Below are 18,370 nucleotides of genomic sequence, written 5' to 3' on the forward strand. Positions count from 1 at the left end.
TGCGGATTATAAGAGGCTACTGACTATAAGACGCACCTTAATTTTTGAGCAATTTCTTAAGAAAATAAATTTTTTACCATTTTTATTGTTAGACTGCAAAGCAAGGCTAAAAAAGTTCTTAGTTTATAAAACCTAACAGGCCTTTAAAATCCCTGAAAATCGTCATCTGAACTTTCCACTTCTTCTTCTTCTTCTTCTTCCTCTTCTCGTCATTGTTGTCCTCTTCATATATAAAATGGTCTTCACTGCTTCTTCAAAGATTTAACAATAATATCTTTGCTCACTCTGCCGGCCGCGGTGCTCCCGCGGTTCTAGGCGCGCAGTCCGGAACCGTGCGACTGCTCCGGTCGTAGGTTCGAATCCTGCCTCGGGCATGGATGTGTGTGATGTCCTTAGGTTAGTTAGGTTTAAGTAGTTCTAAGTTCTAGGGGACTGATGACCACAGCAGTTCAGTCCCATAGTGCTCAGAGCCATTTGAACCTTTGCTCACTCTAAACCACGGCTGTTTTATTCACTGACACACTTGTTTGATTGTAGGTCGGTTTAAAGCCCCCTTATGCCTGAATTCGTGTTCGGTCTCATTCGTAATCTATGTGTTCCATTCCTCTTTCAAGTGCACTTTAAATGCTTTATTTATCGAGATATCAAGATGTTGCATTTGCGAAGTAAGTCCTACCGGAGTAACAGCAAGCTCAGTATTTCCGTGTCTCAATTTCTCTTTCACAGAATTTTTGAAATGATTACTACCGATATATGGCCATTTTGAAGACTGTCGGGAATTTTAAATCAAGCACTGGATATTTTTATGTTAACTACAATATTTTGGAGGCAATTTTTGGAAGAAAAAAAATGGTGTTATAGTCTTCAAAATACGGCAACTCAATGCGAAATGGAAGTTGGAAGGTCTGAGGAAGGCAAAGGCATACTACGTCCTGTAGGACCACACCTAGTACGGCGCCGCGGTATTCAAACCACGTTTCAAATCACCTTTCTACCTTTACGACATCGTAACCGGCCATGAGTCAATTCTATAGATCTCCGCGTGCCTTACTTCACTTTGTTGTGTGTTTCTCGGGACACCACTTTCCTCAACTGTTTCCTCCTGACAGAGTTCACCAACCCACCAGGGACAGAGACGTGCCACGTGCAGAGACTCGCCAGAGTGGCGCGAAATAGAAAGACGTGCACCAGACGACCGAACAACAGCAGACGGGGTATCCCCGCCAATAATGCCATACGATTATTTCATTTCATTTCGCTTGCCTCCCTTTTCTTGTTCCAGTCGCCGGTGGTAGGCCTCCGTGTGAGCTGTAAGCACTCTAATTTTATAGTCGTGGTATTTTCGCGAGTTATATGTAGGAGAAAGCAAGACATGCTGTCATCATCTTCTAGGAACGTACGTTGCCGGCAATTTAACACACAGCGTTGCACAATTGCCTCCGGAGTTCTATGGGTATCTCCATGCTTTCTGTGTCGAAAAGTATTCCTTTTCCTTTGTATTTTCTCTGTTTTCCCTATCAATTTCTGTTTGGTAAGAGTCCCACGCTAACTCAAGTAGCAGTCGAACGAGGGTTTTATCAGTTACTTCGTTCGTGATCACACTACCTGAAGAGTGTTACAGTAAATTTTTGTCTGGTATCTGCCTTTCCTGTCACTAGTTTTATGTGGTCATTCTATTTTAAATAGCGTCGTATGGTTCAAATGGTTCAAGTGGCTTGGTTCAAATGGCTCTGAGCACTATGGGACTTAACATCTTAGGTCATCAGTCCCCTAGAACTTAGAACTACTTAAACCTAACTAACCTAAGGACATCACACACATCCATGCCCGAGGCAGGATTCGAACCTGCGACCGTAGCGGTCGCGCAGTTCCAGACTGAAGCGCCTAGAACCACTCGGCGACACCGGCCGGCATAGCGTCGTATCAATACTGCTAGACAGTTAATGGATCTGCCTGTTCCCCGTGACTGTTCGTCAATTTTCTATCATACAATAACGGGGGCTGCCGACTATTTATGCGCAATGTGTTACGTTTCGTTACGTTGAGGGTCAGCTGCCAATCCCTGCAGCACGTGTCGATCCGCTGCACGTCTTCCCGCATTTCGCTACAGTACTGCAGCACTGCGACTTCTCCACATGCAACACCATCATTCGTGAGCAGCCTCGTGGAGCTTAAGACTTTCTCGGCTGGGTATTTATATAAACTGGGAGCTGTAACGGTTTTATAAGATTCGCCTACGGTACGGCCGAAGTTTATTTCACTCCGGGAAAAGTATAAATGTAGCGGTATGTACAGGAGAGTGCGCTAACGATCCTTGCAAACCGAACGATATATTAGCAATTAGGAGCAGCCAGCGGCAGACACTCAGAGCGCCGTGGGGTCGGCGGCCGCGGGCGCACGCACGGGCTACGTCGCCGTACGCACGGACGGTAGTAATCGGCCTCTCAGGTACGAGCGGGTGCCACGCTCGCCAATTAAGATATTCACGTGGCGCGGCAGATTCGGTGCGATGCTATCTGGCGGGGCCGGCCGTTAGGCTGGCGCGGGTCACGCGGATCTGTGGAAACGGCCGCAGATGCCCGGCCGCCGATACACCGCCACCAGATAGCCGGGCGGCCGGCTGCGGCCGCAATTACCGCCGACCGGGGCTGGTCCGCGGGTCCCGCGTTGACACTGCAGTTCCCTCAGGCACGGCACGTGGAGCGGCACATCACCACTAACGAGGGAGTAAGAAGCACGATAGAGTCTGGTCAGGTTAAGTCACGTCATACTGAGGGAAATACACTGCCGGAAAAAAAGTAGTGCCCCTGGAAAGGCGACGTCGATACTGATCCGCTGACGGCATATGCCACCTGGGGGATAATGGTGTCAAACATAGTTCAGTGGTGTAGTTACCAGAGCGCCGTCTGTGTCTACCTTTTAATAGAGGATGCTCACAGCCAGAAGGCTCAGTGCAGTGAAACGTGTGAAGCAAGCAGGCAACTATGCCTCGGAGAGGCATTCGTGCTTCCTACTGCCAACTAAGCGAGTTCGAACGGGGGCAAATTGCGGCCTTCCGAGTGGCGGAAGGGTTCTTACAGAGAACTGTCAACAGAAGCTGGACGTGCTGCGCCAGGCGTGCAGCGATGCTGCAATCAGTGGTCGCGTCAACACTCTCACATCTTTCTTTTCCATGTGGAAACAAATTTCCTGAAAGGAGAAAACGGAAAACGAAGTGTAATGCTGAAGATACAGAAGAGAACATGTTGGTGCAGATGCGATTTGAACGAGTTCTCTCTATGTGTACATTCTAAATGTGTTCTACAGTGTGCTGAGCATGCTGTTGTTGTTGTGGCCTTCAGTCCTGAGACTGGTTTGATGCAGCTCTCCATGCTACTCTATCCTGTGCAAGCTTCTTCATCTCCCAGTACCTACTGCAGCCTACATCCTTCTGAATCTGCTTAGTGTATTCATCTCTTGGTCTCCCTCTACGATTTTTACCAACCGATTCCTTTTTCTAGTCAAGTTGTGCCACAAACTTCTCTTCTCCCCAATCCTATTCAATACCTCCTCATTAGTTATGTGATCTACCCATCTAATCTTCAGCATTCTTCTGTAGCACCACATTTCGAAAGCTTCTAGTCTCTTCTTGTCTAAACTATTTATCGTCCACGTTTTACTGCCATACAAGGCTACACTCCATACAAATACTTTCAGAAACGACTTCCTGACACTTAAATCTATACTCGATGCTAACAAATTTCTCTTCTTCAGAAACGATTTCCTTGCCATTGCCAGTCTACATTTTATATCCTCTCTACTTCGACCATCATCAGTTATTTTGCTCCCCAAATAGCAAAACTCCTTTACTACTTTAAGTGTCTCATTTCCTAATCTAATTCCTTCAGGATCACCCGACTTAGTTCGACTACATTCCATTATCCTCGTTTTGCTTTTTTTGATGCTCATCTTATATCCTCCTTTCAAGACACTGTCCATTCCGCTCAGCTGCTCTTCCAGGACCTTTGTTGTCTCTGACAGAGTTACAATGTCATCGGCGAACCTCAACGTTTTTATTTCTTCTCCATGGACGTTCTGGACGTCCACGTAGCACAGACGCCAGCGAGCATCGTCCTATTGTTAAGGGCAGCACCGGCAGGTCGTACAGCCACGAAGCACAGGTAGGAGAGCGTGTGAGACCAGAAATGTCAGCACGAACTGTTGCGGACCGGTTATTATCAGCGGGAATACGGGCGCGCACACCTCTCGCCAACTTTCCTCTAACGCAACAGCGTCGACGTACACGGCTCTGCTGATGCCGTCAGAGGATGTCTCGGAAGGCGGAATGGCGCGCCGTGGTCTTCAGTGATGAAAGCAGATTCTGCCTGCACGCAAGCGAAGATCGTTCGCGCATATGACGCAGATCGATCTGGTGAGCGCTGCCTGCAGAGTGCATTCGTCCGAAACACACTGGCTCAAAGCCAGGCCTCAACCGACGACTCTCGTTCACCTCTGTTTGTGGACGGGACACTAATCAGCGCTCGGTACGTGAAGAATCTTGTTAGAACGGCTCTTTGGTCATTCTTGCAAACAGGGAGGTGATGTGCTGTTCCAACAGGATAATGTTCGCTCACGCACTGCCCGTGGTCTGCAAGACGTGCAGCAACTTCCCTGGCCAGCGCTACCTGCGGACCTGTCTGCAACCGAATACGTGTGGGATACGACGGGACGAGAACGGACTCGTGCGACCCTTCAGCTTGTGCTACAGAACTACGTGAACAGTACGAGCAGGCGCGCCGCCCGCAGAAGCTACACCACGAACTAAGATGGGCGTTTCCGCACGGGTCGATACGTTGTGCTATTGATCTGTAAATGCAATCATTTCATGTACTCCATATCTTGAGTGGACTGTACACTTCTAAAAGGGTGTACTATTTATTTTTCCAGCAGTGTATAAGAGGCGATCAAAAAGTTTTCTTTTGATGGCGTTGCTGCAGCTTATATGGAACGTAGCTCGACTCCAATTCGAGTTTATAAGCACCGACATGTTGACAAGGGATTAGCGTGGCATTCGCGTCTTTCCTACTTGCGTGCGGTAACTGCGGAAACGTCAACTTTGGCTATTCGTCTTGACACTGCCCGACAGAGTGAAACGTCCCCTTAGAAAAATTATAAATGACTGTGCTTAAACTCACACACAATATTTTTAGCGCAAGGCAATCTGACTTTCAATAATCCCTACAAAAGAATCGCCCTGACTAACAATAACCTATACCTTTCATGAATCACTTACCTCATAAAACTCTTCGTTACTCAAACTACTGCAATACAGCGTGCGCCAAGTAAAAGATTTTAACTACTGAAGGCACTAACTACTGATAGGCATAGTTGGCAAATGAAATATTTTGATAAACAACAAACAATGTATTTACCTTAATAGTGTTCGTATCAGTTCATGATATCCAGTATTACAAATCTACTCTTTCTGGCGGACACACGTCCAGATCGTCCACTCTAAAATATCTGCCATCTCTCCCCCCACATCCACCACTGCTGGCGGCTCACCTCCAACTGCCCACCACGACAATGGCGAATATTTCAGCAATGCCAACCGGCCACAAACTGCACACAGCACAGTCAGTGATTGTCATACAGAGCGCTACGTGTCGTTACCAACATAAAAACCTAAACAGCCTACTTACAACAGTTCCTTGCTGTCTTCGTGAGGCATGTCATACAAAATTCTGTCCAATCAGTGCGTCAGAATGTCAAAACCGCGAGGTGATTTAAGGGTATTACCTACAATGCTTGGGGAGACATCCAGTAAGCTTGCAGTTCGACGTAGAATTTGGCAAGGACGAAGACAAGCAGTAGTGTTCGAGCGGCCATTATCATGCTGGAAAGTAGGTCCAGGATTGTTTACCACGAAGGGCAACAAAACGTGGCGCAGAATATCGTCGACGCACCTCTGTGATGAATGGTGGCGCGGATGGCAACTAAAGGGGTCCTGCTATGTAAACAAATGGCAACCCAGATCAACATGCCTGGGTGTCGGGCCGCACGGCGGTCGACATCCGGGTTGGTATCTCACAGCAGGAGCATTATTAGCAGAGCCTCCAAGCAGCTTGGGATTTTGATGGTCTAATATGACTAGAGGACAGAATTTGGCACGATATCCTCAGTACGACGAGCAAAAATTCTGTCAATCAATGTTAAGCCGAATAACTGCTTGCATAAGGGTCAGGGGTGGACCAACGCGTTATTGGGTTGCTCAGTTTGTGAAAGGCTCTTTCTCTTGATTAAATCACCCACTTTTTCTGAAATTGTAATCATATGTCTGGCTACACAAGCACATCACGTGTACATATTGCCGTCCCATTCAGATATTTCCTTCGTGGTGAGTCGTTTTTTTGTCTTGGAGTGTACATTTTTATTAACAAATGTCTTAATGGCATGTGGTGGAATTTTTGCAGTTCACCGGTTTCGACACTTTACGAGTCATCGTCAGCACTAGCAGCCCATCTTGTTACCAAAATAACGCGTTACATGACCATTTTGCGCCAATCGTGGTCACTCAAAACCAATTGTAAGTGACCATGTTGTGCTCAGCTGACGTGTTATTTTCGTAAACTGTCAAAATGTCCCCAAATACGATCTACAGAAATGTGAGTAAAAAAGTAGAGACTCCGACACCGAGTTTTCCGGCGCAACCGAGCTCTTGTCCAAAATGGGGATGACCAATCTCCTTAGCCGGGGGATAATCGTTCGGTCCTGGCAGCCCTGCAGCCCAATACCCAAGCCACGGGAAATTACCGGGGACTTTGGGGGGATGGGGAGGGAGGTACAGGGAGCGACCGAGAGGCGACTGTAAATCAGGGCGAGTGGCGCGATCTGCATACGAGTGCAGCGCGCCGCCGGTCCTGGAGCCCCCGACTTGCGAGGCGGGCCTGGAGCCGCGCGCATTGTCCAGCGAGCGCCTGGGACGCGCGGTACGCCATCTGCGGCCAGGTGGCTGCGAGGGGCGAGGGCTGCGGAGATCTCGACAAGATGAATGGTCGACGAGCGGGACCGGATTTAGTGGACGCCCGAGTCGTGCGCAACCTTAGGGGCGACTCTGTCCGGCGGGCAAATGAAATGCAGCCGGTGAATTATTTTCAATAAGCGGTTTCAACGTGTCGTAAATTACGGTAATCGTCATTAAAGGCCGCAGTTCGACCGCTGCCTATCAAACTGACGCGATTACTGTATCTCTCCATTCACCTGCACTCCCCTTTAGCCGTAACACTGTATTTGGATTCTCGAGGCACCTCTCGCTACGCGTCCACCACTACCTCTCTCTTAGTCTTCTTTTCTGGTCAAATGTTCGAGAGGAGCGAACGAAGAGTGCGAAATGGACAAAATTACCGCCATAAAGTCTAGTTTTGCATTAAAAAATTTAATTGCTTGAAAGTAAACTAATTAACAAAACCTTAATTACTGACTCGAGAGAAAAGGGAAATCTTTCACGAATACTTGCTGTTAGCCATGTGAAATAAGTGTCAAAACTTTCATCTCTTCGAGGCCTAGTTATTTTGCAAATAAAAAAGTTGCATTGGTGCGGTATTTAAACGTCAATAAAAATTTAGAAATAAAGAAATTGAACAAAAACATCAAATGTTTCATGAAACGATTTTTATAAAAGTAAGAAAGAAAACATATTAGAGGAAGATTTGAAGTGCCTTTGAATGATGCTCCAAATTGCCTACCGTAAACGCGAATCCGATTGAGCACTTAAAGTTTAAGGTTTAACTTAGAATCTCAGAATTTTAAAGAGTAACAGAGGATAAATGTCGTGGATTATGTACACAGTGCAGTCTACAAGCTGTACATTTACCGAGCATCATTCAAAGGCGCGTCAGATGCTTCTCTTATTCATTTTATTTCTTGCTTTCAGACAAATCAGTCCACATAACAGTTGACTGCATTTATCTTCGATTTTTTTTAACAGTATTTGCTTTGACGCGAGTTTTAAAACACGCGAGGTATGCCAACACCAAAAGTATTGTCGTCTGGTATTAATACGAATCATATGAGAAACTAAAAATATTTATTCTACCATTAGGGATACCAATATTTTTCCATTTCCTCAGTTTTTCGCAGTTCATTATGCATTGCCCATAAACGAACGGCTTCTTTCACATAACTGAACGGCTTCTTTCAGAGGCGGGCATGTGAGCTCTAACGAGCGAATGGAGCTTAGAAAAGATATTGTCAATGCCGAATTGTTTTTTTCAGAGTGTCTCCAAGACGAAATGTGTGAATGGCAAAGTGACCGACTAAAAATCACGTGTTGCATTATTTACCTGCCACCACTAAATGGGCTTTTTAAAAATACATTTTTGTGCCCACTCCGGGAGCGACTTTATACTGCTTGGTGCAGTTTCGTCTCACGATCCATTTTTGCACTTAAGAGTGGGAAAATGGCCGTTATCTCTGTTATCTTATTCTCACGAACCCTGGGCGAAGTATATAACGGTGGCACCAGAATTGACACAGAAGCTTAGATCACACCCAAAAATTCACTGTTTCGAAAGTGGTGATATCATCACTAAGGAATTTGAAATAAAGAAGTGGAAAAATCTGTCTGCGCCATTCAGCTGGGATCTTGCATGCACTGTGTTTTCGGCGTTTATACTTCAACAACAAGACTGATTTTCACAATGATACCACAGCGAGTCAGAAATCACAATTTGTTAGTTTCGTCGCTCGTTCGTTGATTAACAAACGCTGCAGCGCTAAATACATAGTAGAACGATATAATTAATGAACAGAGCGGACTGTAACAAGGCTTCTTACCGTAGGTCGCAGGAATGCCTGTGAATCTCTACAGATCAGCAGAGTGCACCCGAAAACAATTCAGCCGAAGGTGTGGCTCGATATATTCTCCACCTTTGCCATTCTGTTACAGCGTAGAATTAACATTAATATTGTTTCAACCGGTTGAACTGCTGCTCGCAGGCAAAAGAGCCGCGGCAAAAAGAGGCGAAATGGCGAATGTTGGCCTCAGATCTCAGAGATTTACAAGGACTTCATAACGACCTGACGCACTGGTTTAAAACAAAGAGATTTTCACTCTGATGTGGACCGACAATGTCACTATACTCAGGAAACGAGTTTTTTCTTTGCAGTGATCTCTGACATACCTAGTGAATACTTGCGTGTATCGAAAAAGCATATCTGAAACTGCGCCGGATTCGCCCAACAATGTGAGTTTAAAAACTGTTGCAATAAGTAATATCTATACCATTTTTCACTATGTGACACGTAAAAAATAACGTTTAACACACATGAGGCGCATGAATTATTTGTTTCATTTGCTATGAAGTGGAAAATATTTTACGTACATAAAGTTCGGACATAACTGTTATTCGGAGAGTAATCCCTTACACTCGGATAAAACAGAATACCATGAACGACTAGAAATAGGACGATCATATTCACAGGACACGTACCTCAGTATGTACCCCAGAAATGATTAGCACTTGAACCATGTCGGCCCACGGGTGCGAGGTCAGCGTCAGTACCACAGCGCAACACCACCTACCGGTAAGACGTACCTGCGGGCCTTGTTGTCACTATGAAACCGAAGGTAACGGATCAGTGTGACTCGAGCAAATATGAAGGATGCCTCGCAGACGTACGCGCAAACCGCACCGTCAAATCAGTGAATTTCAAAGAGAACGCGTTATTGACACGAGAGAAATTGCTTCCCGTGTGGGACGAAGTGTTTGGGCAGTGCAACGGGTGTGTGCAGAATGGTTCACGGAAGGCCGTAGAACACGACGAGATGGGTCAGGTCGCACCACGCAGACCAACACCCCGAAAGATCGACACCTCATTCGGATGGCACTGCAGGAGAGGTCTGCGTCCTCCTCGGCTCTGGCACAACAGCAGAACAGTGTAGCCCATCGTACACGATCAGGGGTGACAGCCGTCGCCGTTTATTACGGCATGAGCTACGTGCTCGTCTTCCACTTCTCCGCCTACGTTTGACGAATGTGCATAAACGTGCTAGACGGTAATGGTGTATGAAAAGACGTCACTGGGGACAGGAATGGCATCAGACAGTGTTGTCGGACCAATGCAGGTTCTGTTTGTGTGGAAATGATGGCCGCATTTTGGTTCGCCGCAGACAGGTGGAACTGCGTCACTGTCACTGTATTCGCACCAAGGCATACAGCGCCGACGCAAGGCCTCGTGGTGTGGCGTGCTATTGGGTACAACCAGGAATCACAGTTGGTGCGTGTCCAGGGGGCTGTGACCCATAGCCATTCCCTTTCTGCACATCACCCCAGACGCCATTTTTCAGCAACAAAATGCACGACCACATGTTGCTGGACGAACACGTGGCTTCTTGGTGTCACAGGATGTCAGATTTTCGCCCTGGCCCGGCTATACCACATGTTTTATATGAGTCGACGCCATCACACATGTAACAAGTTATTAGGGACCATGTGGACCCTGTGCTTACTAGGTAAGGGACACATGCTGAACCGAGGTGACTGAAATGCTACTCATTTTTGCAGAACAAATTAATGTACATGTCCTAGGAAAATGAAGATCCTATCTCTCGTCATTCAAGATTTTCTGTTTTTTTTTTTTTCTGAACACGAGCGAATATTCACGTAAGCTTCCGTGACTCGTTCCTGTTTAGGAGTTGAATACATATTGATAAATACTTAATGTAACGACAAGAATACAATGTGATGGTAAAGAAAAACTGGTTTGGGGAAGTACCTTTGATTAGAGAGGCGGCTCAGCGCGGCAAGTAACCAAGTCGGGTCCTAATGCCCACACAGGGAAGACACGAATGACGGGGCCTCGGACAGCGCGAGGTCAAGCTTCTACACTGAAGCTCATTGTTGCCATAGGCTAGTAATTAAACTCGTAAGAGGTTGTGCTGGTCCGAGACTCACCGATTCACACAGTAACTGGAGGGATAATCGTATTATAGAATACTAAGAGTGTACACAAGGAGGCTGCAAGCATACGTTATTTGCAGAACAAGTATAGGTCCCGACAACAGTCGATGATGTACCGTGGTTGCCGCAAACCGAAGGGTGTCCAAGAAATCCACCAACTTCAATACTTTGGAAACAACTTAAACCATTCGTTTTCTGTTTTATTAGCTACTTTCGTGTGATATTCTTCCAAATTAATTCGGTATTTTTTTATATACAGAATGAACTCGAACGGCACAGAAAAAATTTCAGAGATTGTTCAGTAAAATTTTCTGAGATTTTTGGCGGATCGTTACAGAGTAACTGAATTTAGTTTCATTTTGTAACACAGTTTATCTTTGTCTCTGTATCGTACTCAAAATATCTGGAGAAGAGTGAAAATTTCGACGGCATACAGTGTGTATCTTGTTTTGGACGGGACTTGTTCGATTCACTGAGGTAATTGCTATCGACGACCGTACTTCTGCATTACTCTGTGTTTTGTGTTGTACGTTTTGGAGATGACACGATACACTATCAGCCACTGCAGCGAAGGAATTTTCGCGGAAACAATGAAACTGAGATAAGAAACGAAATAAATCGTAATTCCATTATTACTTTTTGATAAGTCGTTGGTGAACACAGGTGCTTTATACCAAAATACACAGAGAATATCTCCGAACAACTGCCGAAACTTTGTCGTTGGAGTTTGGGTTTAACGTGTATACTTATTGTTAAGTCCTAAGGTATAACCCTTTCTTCGTCGGTGGATTTAACGTCTATGCTTAACGTTAAGTCGTAAAGTATAATCTGAAAGCTTTACTGCTGTTGTATTAGAGCTAAGAATAAAAAAGAAACACTGTTATGTCGAGTATATTCAGGGTACTGAGTGCACCGTACAACCTGCCTTAGACACATAAGAATGCAAGAAATACAAAGTAAAAATTGAGTTGGATACAACATGCGTCGTGCCGGCTCTGGGGCCGCTTGCGGCTCGCCACTTCACCTCCGAAGGGCATCGGGTTCGTGTCCGACGCCGAGGACGCGGCTGAATCTGGAGCGCGGGGCGTGCAAACTGGGTTGGAACATGCATTGTGGATTATGTGCCCAAGGAAATAGGCAGTCCCGCGGAAGATGCTAAGTGTTTCCGATATCGGAGACTGGCATTGGTCGCAGTGTCATAGTAAACCACTTATAGTGCTTCTCGTGCTTCCGACGAAGTGGCCTTGTGGATTACTGTGGAGCGGATTACATTCCAACGTTGTCCCTGCGCGTTATTAACTCAAGTTTGTTACAGGTGGCATTTTATTGCAGTGTGTTGTTCCGCAAGCAGTAAAGGAGGTGTTTATGAGCGTGTTAGTATTGGCGGGAGAAGCAAGAACCAAGAGCAAAGATTGACGTCGTATGCAAGTATTTGACTCCGCAGTAACACACTGATAGAATGAAGACACGTTGCTTTATTTTATTAATAGCTATAGTATACTGCTTTTTATATAAGCCTATTTGAAAGATTTCTTTTTGTTCGATGCTAATAATGCTGATATTAATGTACCGTAATGAAATGCTACTCTGTCTTTTATGTAGTGCTGGTAATGGTATCACTGAACGGACATACAGATTGGGAGACTGTAGCACAGGGGAGCTACTCCGCTGTCACGCTTTGTGCTGTTATTACACAAGTCGCCATGTCGTTTCAGGGAGGACCTTGCGTAAATATCCTTACTGCCAGCTGGCGATCTCTCATGAAATACCACTTTATACTACATAGCTAAAATATTTTCTTATTCAACATTTGCGTATGTTGAGGATCCCGAGAGCTGCAAGTCTATTGTTTAAGGGGGGTAGGACGTCAAACGGGCCGACTTGGAGCAGGAGAGGCACCACAGGTCATTTTAATTTCCACTGTCTATACTTTTACGAATAGATTCATAAAACTTTGTCAGCAAGACCAGGAAGGATTCAGGATTCACACTAGTAGCAGCGGAAGTTCAGAAACATAACAAAATAATTTTTTTTACATGTGAAATTTCATCATTTTTTCACTTACTGCTGGCTGCATTTGTTGCTATAGGTACACTTTTCTTCATAAGTAAGGGAGACTGTTCGATGAATTTTGCACAGCATACAAACCATACTTACAGGTGTCTGAAACTCTAGAATCTATTTAATTTATGAAAAAATGAATGAGCTGTTACGTTTTAAACTTTATGTTTAGAAAAAAATCAAATTTTTTAGTTAATTATCTCAATTTTTGGCACAGTTTTTAATAGATTTGGAAAATTCTAGAGTTTCATACACCTGTAAGTATGGTTTGTATGGTGTGCAAAATTCATCAAAGAATCTCTCTTACTTGTGAAGAAAAATGTACCTATAGCAACAAATGCAGCCAACAGTAAGTGAAAAAATGATGAAATTTCATATCTAAAAAAAATTTATTTTGTTACGTTTTTGCACTTCCACTGGTATGAGTGTGAATCCTGAATCCTTCCTGGTCATGCTGACAAAGTTTTATGAATTTATTTGTAAAAGTATAGACAGTAGAAAATAAAATGTCCTGTGGTGCCTCTCCTGCTCCAAGTCTGCCCGTTTGACGTCCTACCCCCCTTAACAGAGATGTGTTTACTGTTATGTTTTTATGAAATTATGGATGACTTTTGTTAATGAACAGTTTCAGACACTATTGCGTGTTGAATTGCATTAATTTTTGGAGCGTCCTTTTTTTTCTTTGAATAAATGGATATGAAAAGTGAAGGTCCCATAACGCTCAATCAATCGTTCGTCCCCTCGGCTTCCCGCTTCGTGTTACAAGCGACATCTCAGTAGTACTGGAGACGTTAGTGCTTGTTGGGATGGTTTTTAAAAAGTTAATTTTCTAGCGCAACCGCTCTTAATTTCAGAAGAAAGCAGCGTTCTCAGCCATCACCAGCCATCTCCAGATCAAAAGACAGATGCAGCAGTTCACTCTCAAACACAGGGCAATGTCAGGGATTGAACTTATGCATCGCTCTAACGATCTGAAGATGGTTGGTGGAGGCCGAAACCGCTGGTTTCTTGTTCAAATCATATATGGCTGCGCTAGTTTTATTTCTAAAAACGAAAAATCGTCTTAGGCTGGAAATTTCAATGTAGGCGCCCACTGGAGAGCGAATCACCTGGAAGAGGAGCAAAGAGGCATGCAGAGAAGACTCGACAGGAAGTGGTTAAGAGCAAAGTGTGCACCAGATGAGGATTCAAAGCTGCACAGCAGTCCTTTAGACAAGGGCGGCTCGTCACGACGAGGCACGCGCGCAGAGCGCGGGCTTCGTTTCGGTACGCACCCTGCCGTGGAGATGACGCCGGTGCGGTTGTCGATGCGGAAGAGCCAGTGGCTCTCGTTGGCGAGCGAGTAGGAGACGCGGCCGTTGGCGCCGAGGTCGGCGTCGGCGGCGGCCACGGTGAGCACGGCGGTGCCCGGCGGCGCGTCCTCGGCCAGCGCGGCGTCGTAGCGCGGCTGCGAGAAGCGCGGGTCGTTGTCGTTGAGGTCCTCGACGGACACGGAGATGTTGCAGGCGGCGGACAGCGCGGGCCGGCCGCCGTCGTGCGCCGCCAGCGTCAGCCAGTAGCGCGGCTGCGCCTCGCGGTCCAGCGGCCGCGCCACCAGCTGGCCCGTCTGCGAGTCCACGCTGAAGCGGTTGCCCGCGTTGCCGCCTGCGCACACACGCCACACCACACACATTGCAGCGTCAGAGGAGTGAGGCCCCGGTGGGCAAAACGATGTGTCACTCCCCAGGAACGTTGCTCGATGCAACTTGGAACACCCAACGACGCCAACAGAAATAACGCCTTTGTTGAGAGCCAATAACTACACTGAAGTCACCGTGGTTTATGATGGTCCCCTGTACATTACAAAAGTCGGGACGCGATTCTTAGTATGGCATCTGATTGTCGTGGACGCCATGCTCTGCCAAGTTGTTATGGCAGGGCGTTCCGTTCCTTCACCATCGCGATTGACAACCTCTGCCCGGTCGCTGGTACTTGAACACACGTGCTGAAATACCTCCCCCGTCACCATCCCACACGTGTTCTATGCGATTCGACTCGACTCGGGGGAAATGGCAGGGCAGTAAATTCACCGAATATCCCCTCCTTCCGGGAACCGGGTTCGATTTCCGGCGGGGTCAGAGATTTTCACCTGCCTCGAGATGACTGGGTGTTTGTGTTGTCCTCATCATTTATTCATCATTCGTGAATGTTGCGACTTTGAACTGAACAAAGGTTGGGAATTTGTACGGGCGCTGATAACTGCGCAGTTGAGCGCCCCACAAACCAAACATCATCATCATCATCATCATCGTTCCGGGAATTGCTGCACCGGTGCAGTGTCATTCATAAAACTGAAGTCAAGGCCCCACGCACCCCTGAGAAGGCAAACATGGGAAGGAGTACAGTGACACAATAAAGCTGTCTGGTGAGAGTAAAGTGTTCAAAGTTCTGGGCGTCACCACGACTATGCAACAGTATGCCTCCCCAAATCATAACACAGGGACCACCAAAACGATTGTCTTCGAGACCACTGGACGTACCCTCATACGGCGAGACTTGGGAACATGTAACAGACCCAGGAACATTCTGGAACATGATCATTTTGATGCCCCAGATGTTAGGCCATTGGCAGACATAATGTTGCATGGGCGTATTGACCACCAAATCTTTAAATACCGCACACTCACCTCTCAGTGAGAATGTGACAGTGTAACCCTTCCCCATGTGTGTCTCTTCAGTGGAGTGAATTCGGCCCTGGCTTCATTTTTGTGGGTGACACCGCGTGATCCCATCGAACAGCACAGATGGCGAAGCTCTCGGAACGGGAGGATATTCGGCGAACGGACTGGTTCGCCCGTTCCCCCCCGCATCGAGCGCGTGATGGATGCGTTGGGGACACCTACCGCAGCTCACCCCAACGCACCAGCGACTACCTAGCAGGCGTCAGCCACGCCGGTGCAGGAATGGGAACACACTGCTACAAGAACACCCCACCAACACTATGGCTCACACGGGAGCACGTTGCAGACGTGCGTTACTCTCCGTGGTGATCACACACCCTATTAAGAATAACGACCCGCCTTTTCTAACGTACAGGGGACCGTCATAAATCACGGTCACTTCATGGCATTTCGTTTGTCTCACTGCACATTTCTTTAAGTTATCTTTGTGCTATGCTGTAGCAGTCCTTCCTATGTGTGGCCGAAATTTTATCGATGTGTATTAGTTGACTGTTACACATCATGCGGAAGTTACGTGCGTTCTTACGTTTCGTAAACCAGTGTAGTTTGTGTACCTGGATCGGAATATCAAAGTGACACACAGCTAGTTTACAAGACGCTTGGCTTAGCAACAAACAATCGGAGAACGAACTTCACCGCGCCTTCTGTACCTTTCTTTAAAATGTGTGTGAAATCTTATGGGACTTAACTGCTAAGGTCATCAGTCCCTAAGCTTGCACACTACTTAACCTAAATTATCCTAAGGACACACACACACACAGCCATGCCCGAGGGAGGACTCGAACCTCCGCCGGGACCAGCCGCACAGTCCATGACTGCAGCGCCTCAGACCGCTCGGCTAATCCCGCGCGGCCTTCTGTGCCCTCCGTGGTCGTTACATCTCTCCAACTGTTCCAATTTATTGACGGTGTTTCTCGGTGCGGCGTTTTTAATTTAAGTAACAGAATGTGCCAAGCTAGCAGCGAAAGTGTACAGCGAAGTAACAAAACTGCTACCATCCTATAGAGCGAACTCAACTATGTTTGTGAAAAGGGATGCGTGTTAACATAGCTAGTAAGGGACCGCACAGACATTTCTACAGCAGTCACTTCACGTGCGCGGTCACCTTCGAACGACAGTTTCGCCCCTTTACAAATTCAGTTGTCAATGACTTTATTATTCTGATCGGGGCATAGGCAAGATTGCCGGCCAGAGTGGCCGAACGGTTCTAGGCGCTACAGTCCGGAACCGCGCGACCGCTACGATCGCAGGTTCGAATCCTGCCTCGGGCATGGATGTGTGTGATGTCCTTAGGTTAGTTAGGTTTAAGTAGTTCTAAGTTCTAGGGGACTCATGACCTGAGAAGTTAGGTCCCATAGTGCTCAGAGCCATTTGAACCATTTGAACCATAGGCAAGATTTGGTATTTAGTAACAAAGTAACTGACGATGGAACAAATGAAGAGTATATGAAGTGCAGACAATGCAACAGCAAGAACGACTTTTCACGGGGACTGAACTGGTAGCATATCTTTTCTAAAAGTATTTGGACTATGGCCTTTTGTCGAAGTGAAACGTTCGCAATAAACAATACAGATTTTAGGTTTGCACAAGCAAAGATGATCATACCTGACGAGTAGAACTAGTAACAAATAAAATAACACGCGTCCTGTGGCGGTTTATCTGTGCGTTAATTTCAAACGGCCGCTGTATCACCTGTAGGCGACGCACGTGTTTCCTATCCTCATTTGGAACTCTCTGTTACGCAGGAATCATAAGTTCCACGAGGGGGTTTGTGTACACGGAGTGCAGAAGTACACCTCCGGGACTCTTGGACAACGGACTCCGTGACTTTCAGGGACTGACACCGCAGAGCCCTTCTGACTACTCTGTTCTGAGCTCGGTCTGCAAATATTTCTTTTTTTTTCTTCAAATGCACAGATTTGCCCCAAAACTTGATATACTAGGAGGTAATAGAGTGTAAGAACGCTAAGTACGCAAGCTTCCGAATTTCAGTATCGAAAACGATCCTGCAAACCTATGTGTCATTTGTCTTCAGTCATTAGAATGTTAAATTTTCGACTTCACTCACATATTAAGATTTCACGAGTGTTCTGGATCAGAAACAGATTCTTTTTTTCCAAATTCAGTGAATTCTATTCTCTTCCCACCGACAGCTAGAGTAACCCTTACCCTACTTGCTAAATTACATACATTACTTTTAACGTGTTTCACAATGCCGTTTGCATCGTTTGAAAATAGCACAACACAAAAATTTTTAAACATTCTAATGTTGACGCGATTATTCACGACGGCGAATGCCATGTCTCATATAATAACTAACCGGTCCAGAGACTGAGAGTCCATACTTCGCTGATTACAATAAATCAGACTAACGCCCAAGTTTCGCGTCACCAGTCCTACATACGCCTTAACCTGCTAAACGTGACTCATTGGCTATTAAAATCACTTCTATAAACATTTTCCCTCATTTTTTAAAATTAAGTGTTTGCGAAATCATAATGAAGCAAGTGCATTACGCAGTATATACAGGTCTTTGCACATTTATAATATGACAAAATAAATAAAGAAAGCTGAAGATACTGGGCGTGGTTACTACATATAAGGATTTAAGGGCTCAGAAAATGCTCCGAGGCAATGAGTTTCGAGTA

At 46.0% G+C, this 18,370-nt stretch overlaps 1 protein-coding gene across 1 annotated transcript in view; it reads right to left on the reverse strand.

Annotated features, from left to right (window-relative positions):
- LOC126195212 (protein dachsous) overlaps window positions 1-18,370 on the reverse strand; it is a 317,104-nt gene that overhangs the window by 81,963 nt on the left and 216,771 nt on the right. Inside the window, exon 16 of the mRNA XM_049933731.1 lies at window positions 14,276-14,645. Within this exon, the coding sequence (XP_049789688.1) occupies window positions 14,276-14,645 (370 nt within the window). The remainder of the gene's footprint in view (window positions 1-14,275; window positions 14,646-18,370) is intronic.

Source organism: Schistocerca nitens, chromosome 7 (genome assembly GCF_023898315.1).
Source record: "Schistocerca nitens isolate TAMUIC-IGC-003100 chromosome 7, iqSchNite1.1, whole genome shotgun sequence".
Classification (NCBI taxonomy): Eukaryota; Metazoa; Arthropoda; class Insecta; order Orthoptera; family Acrididae; genus Schistocerca; species Schistocerca nitens.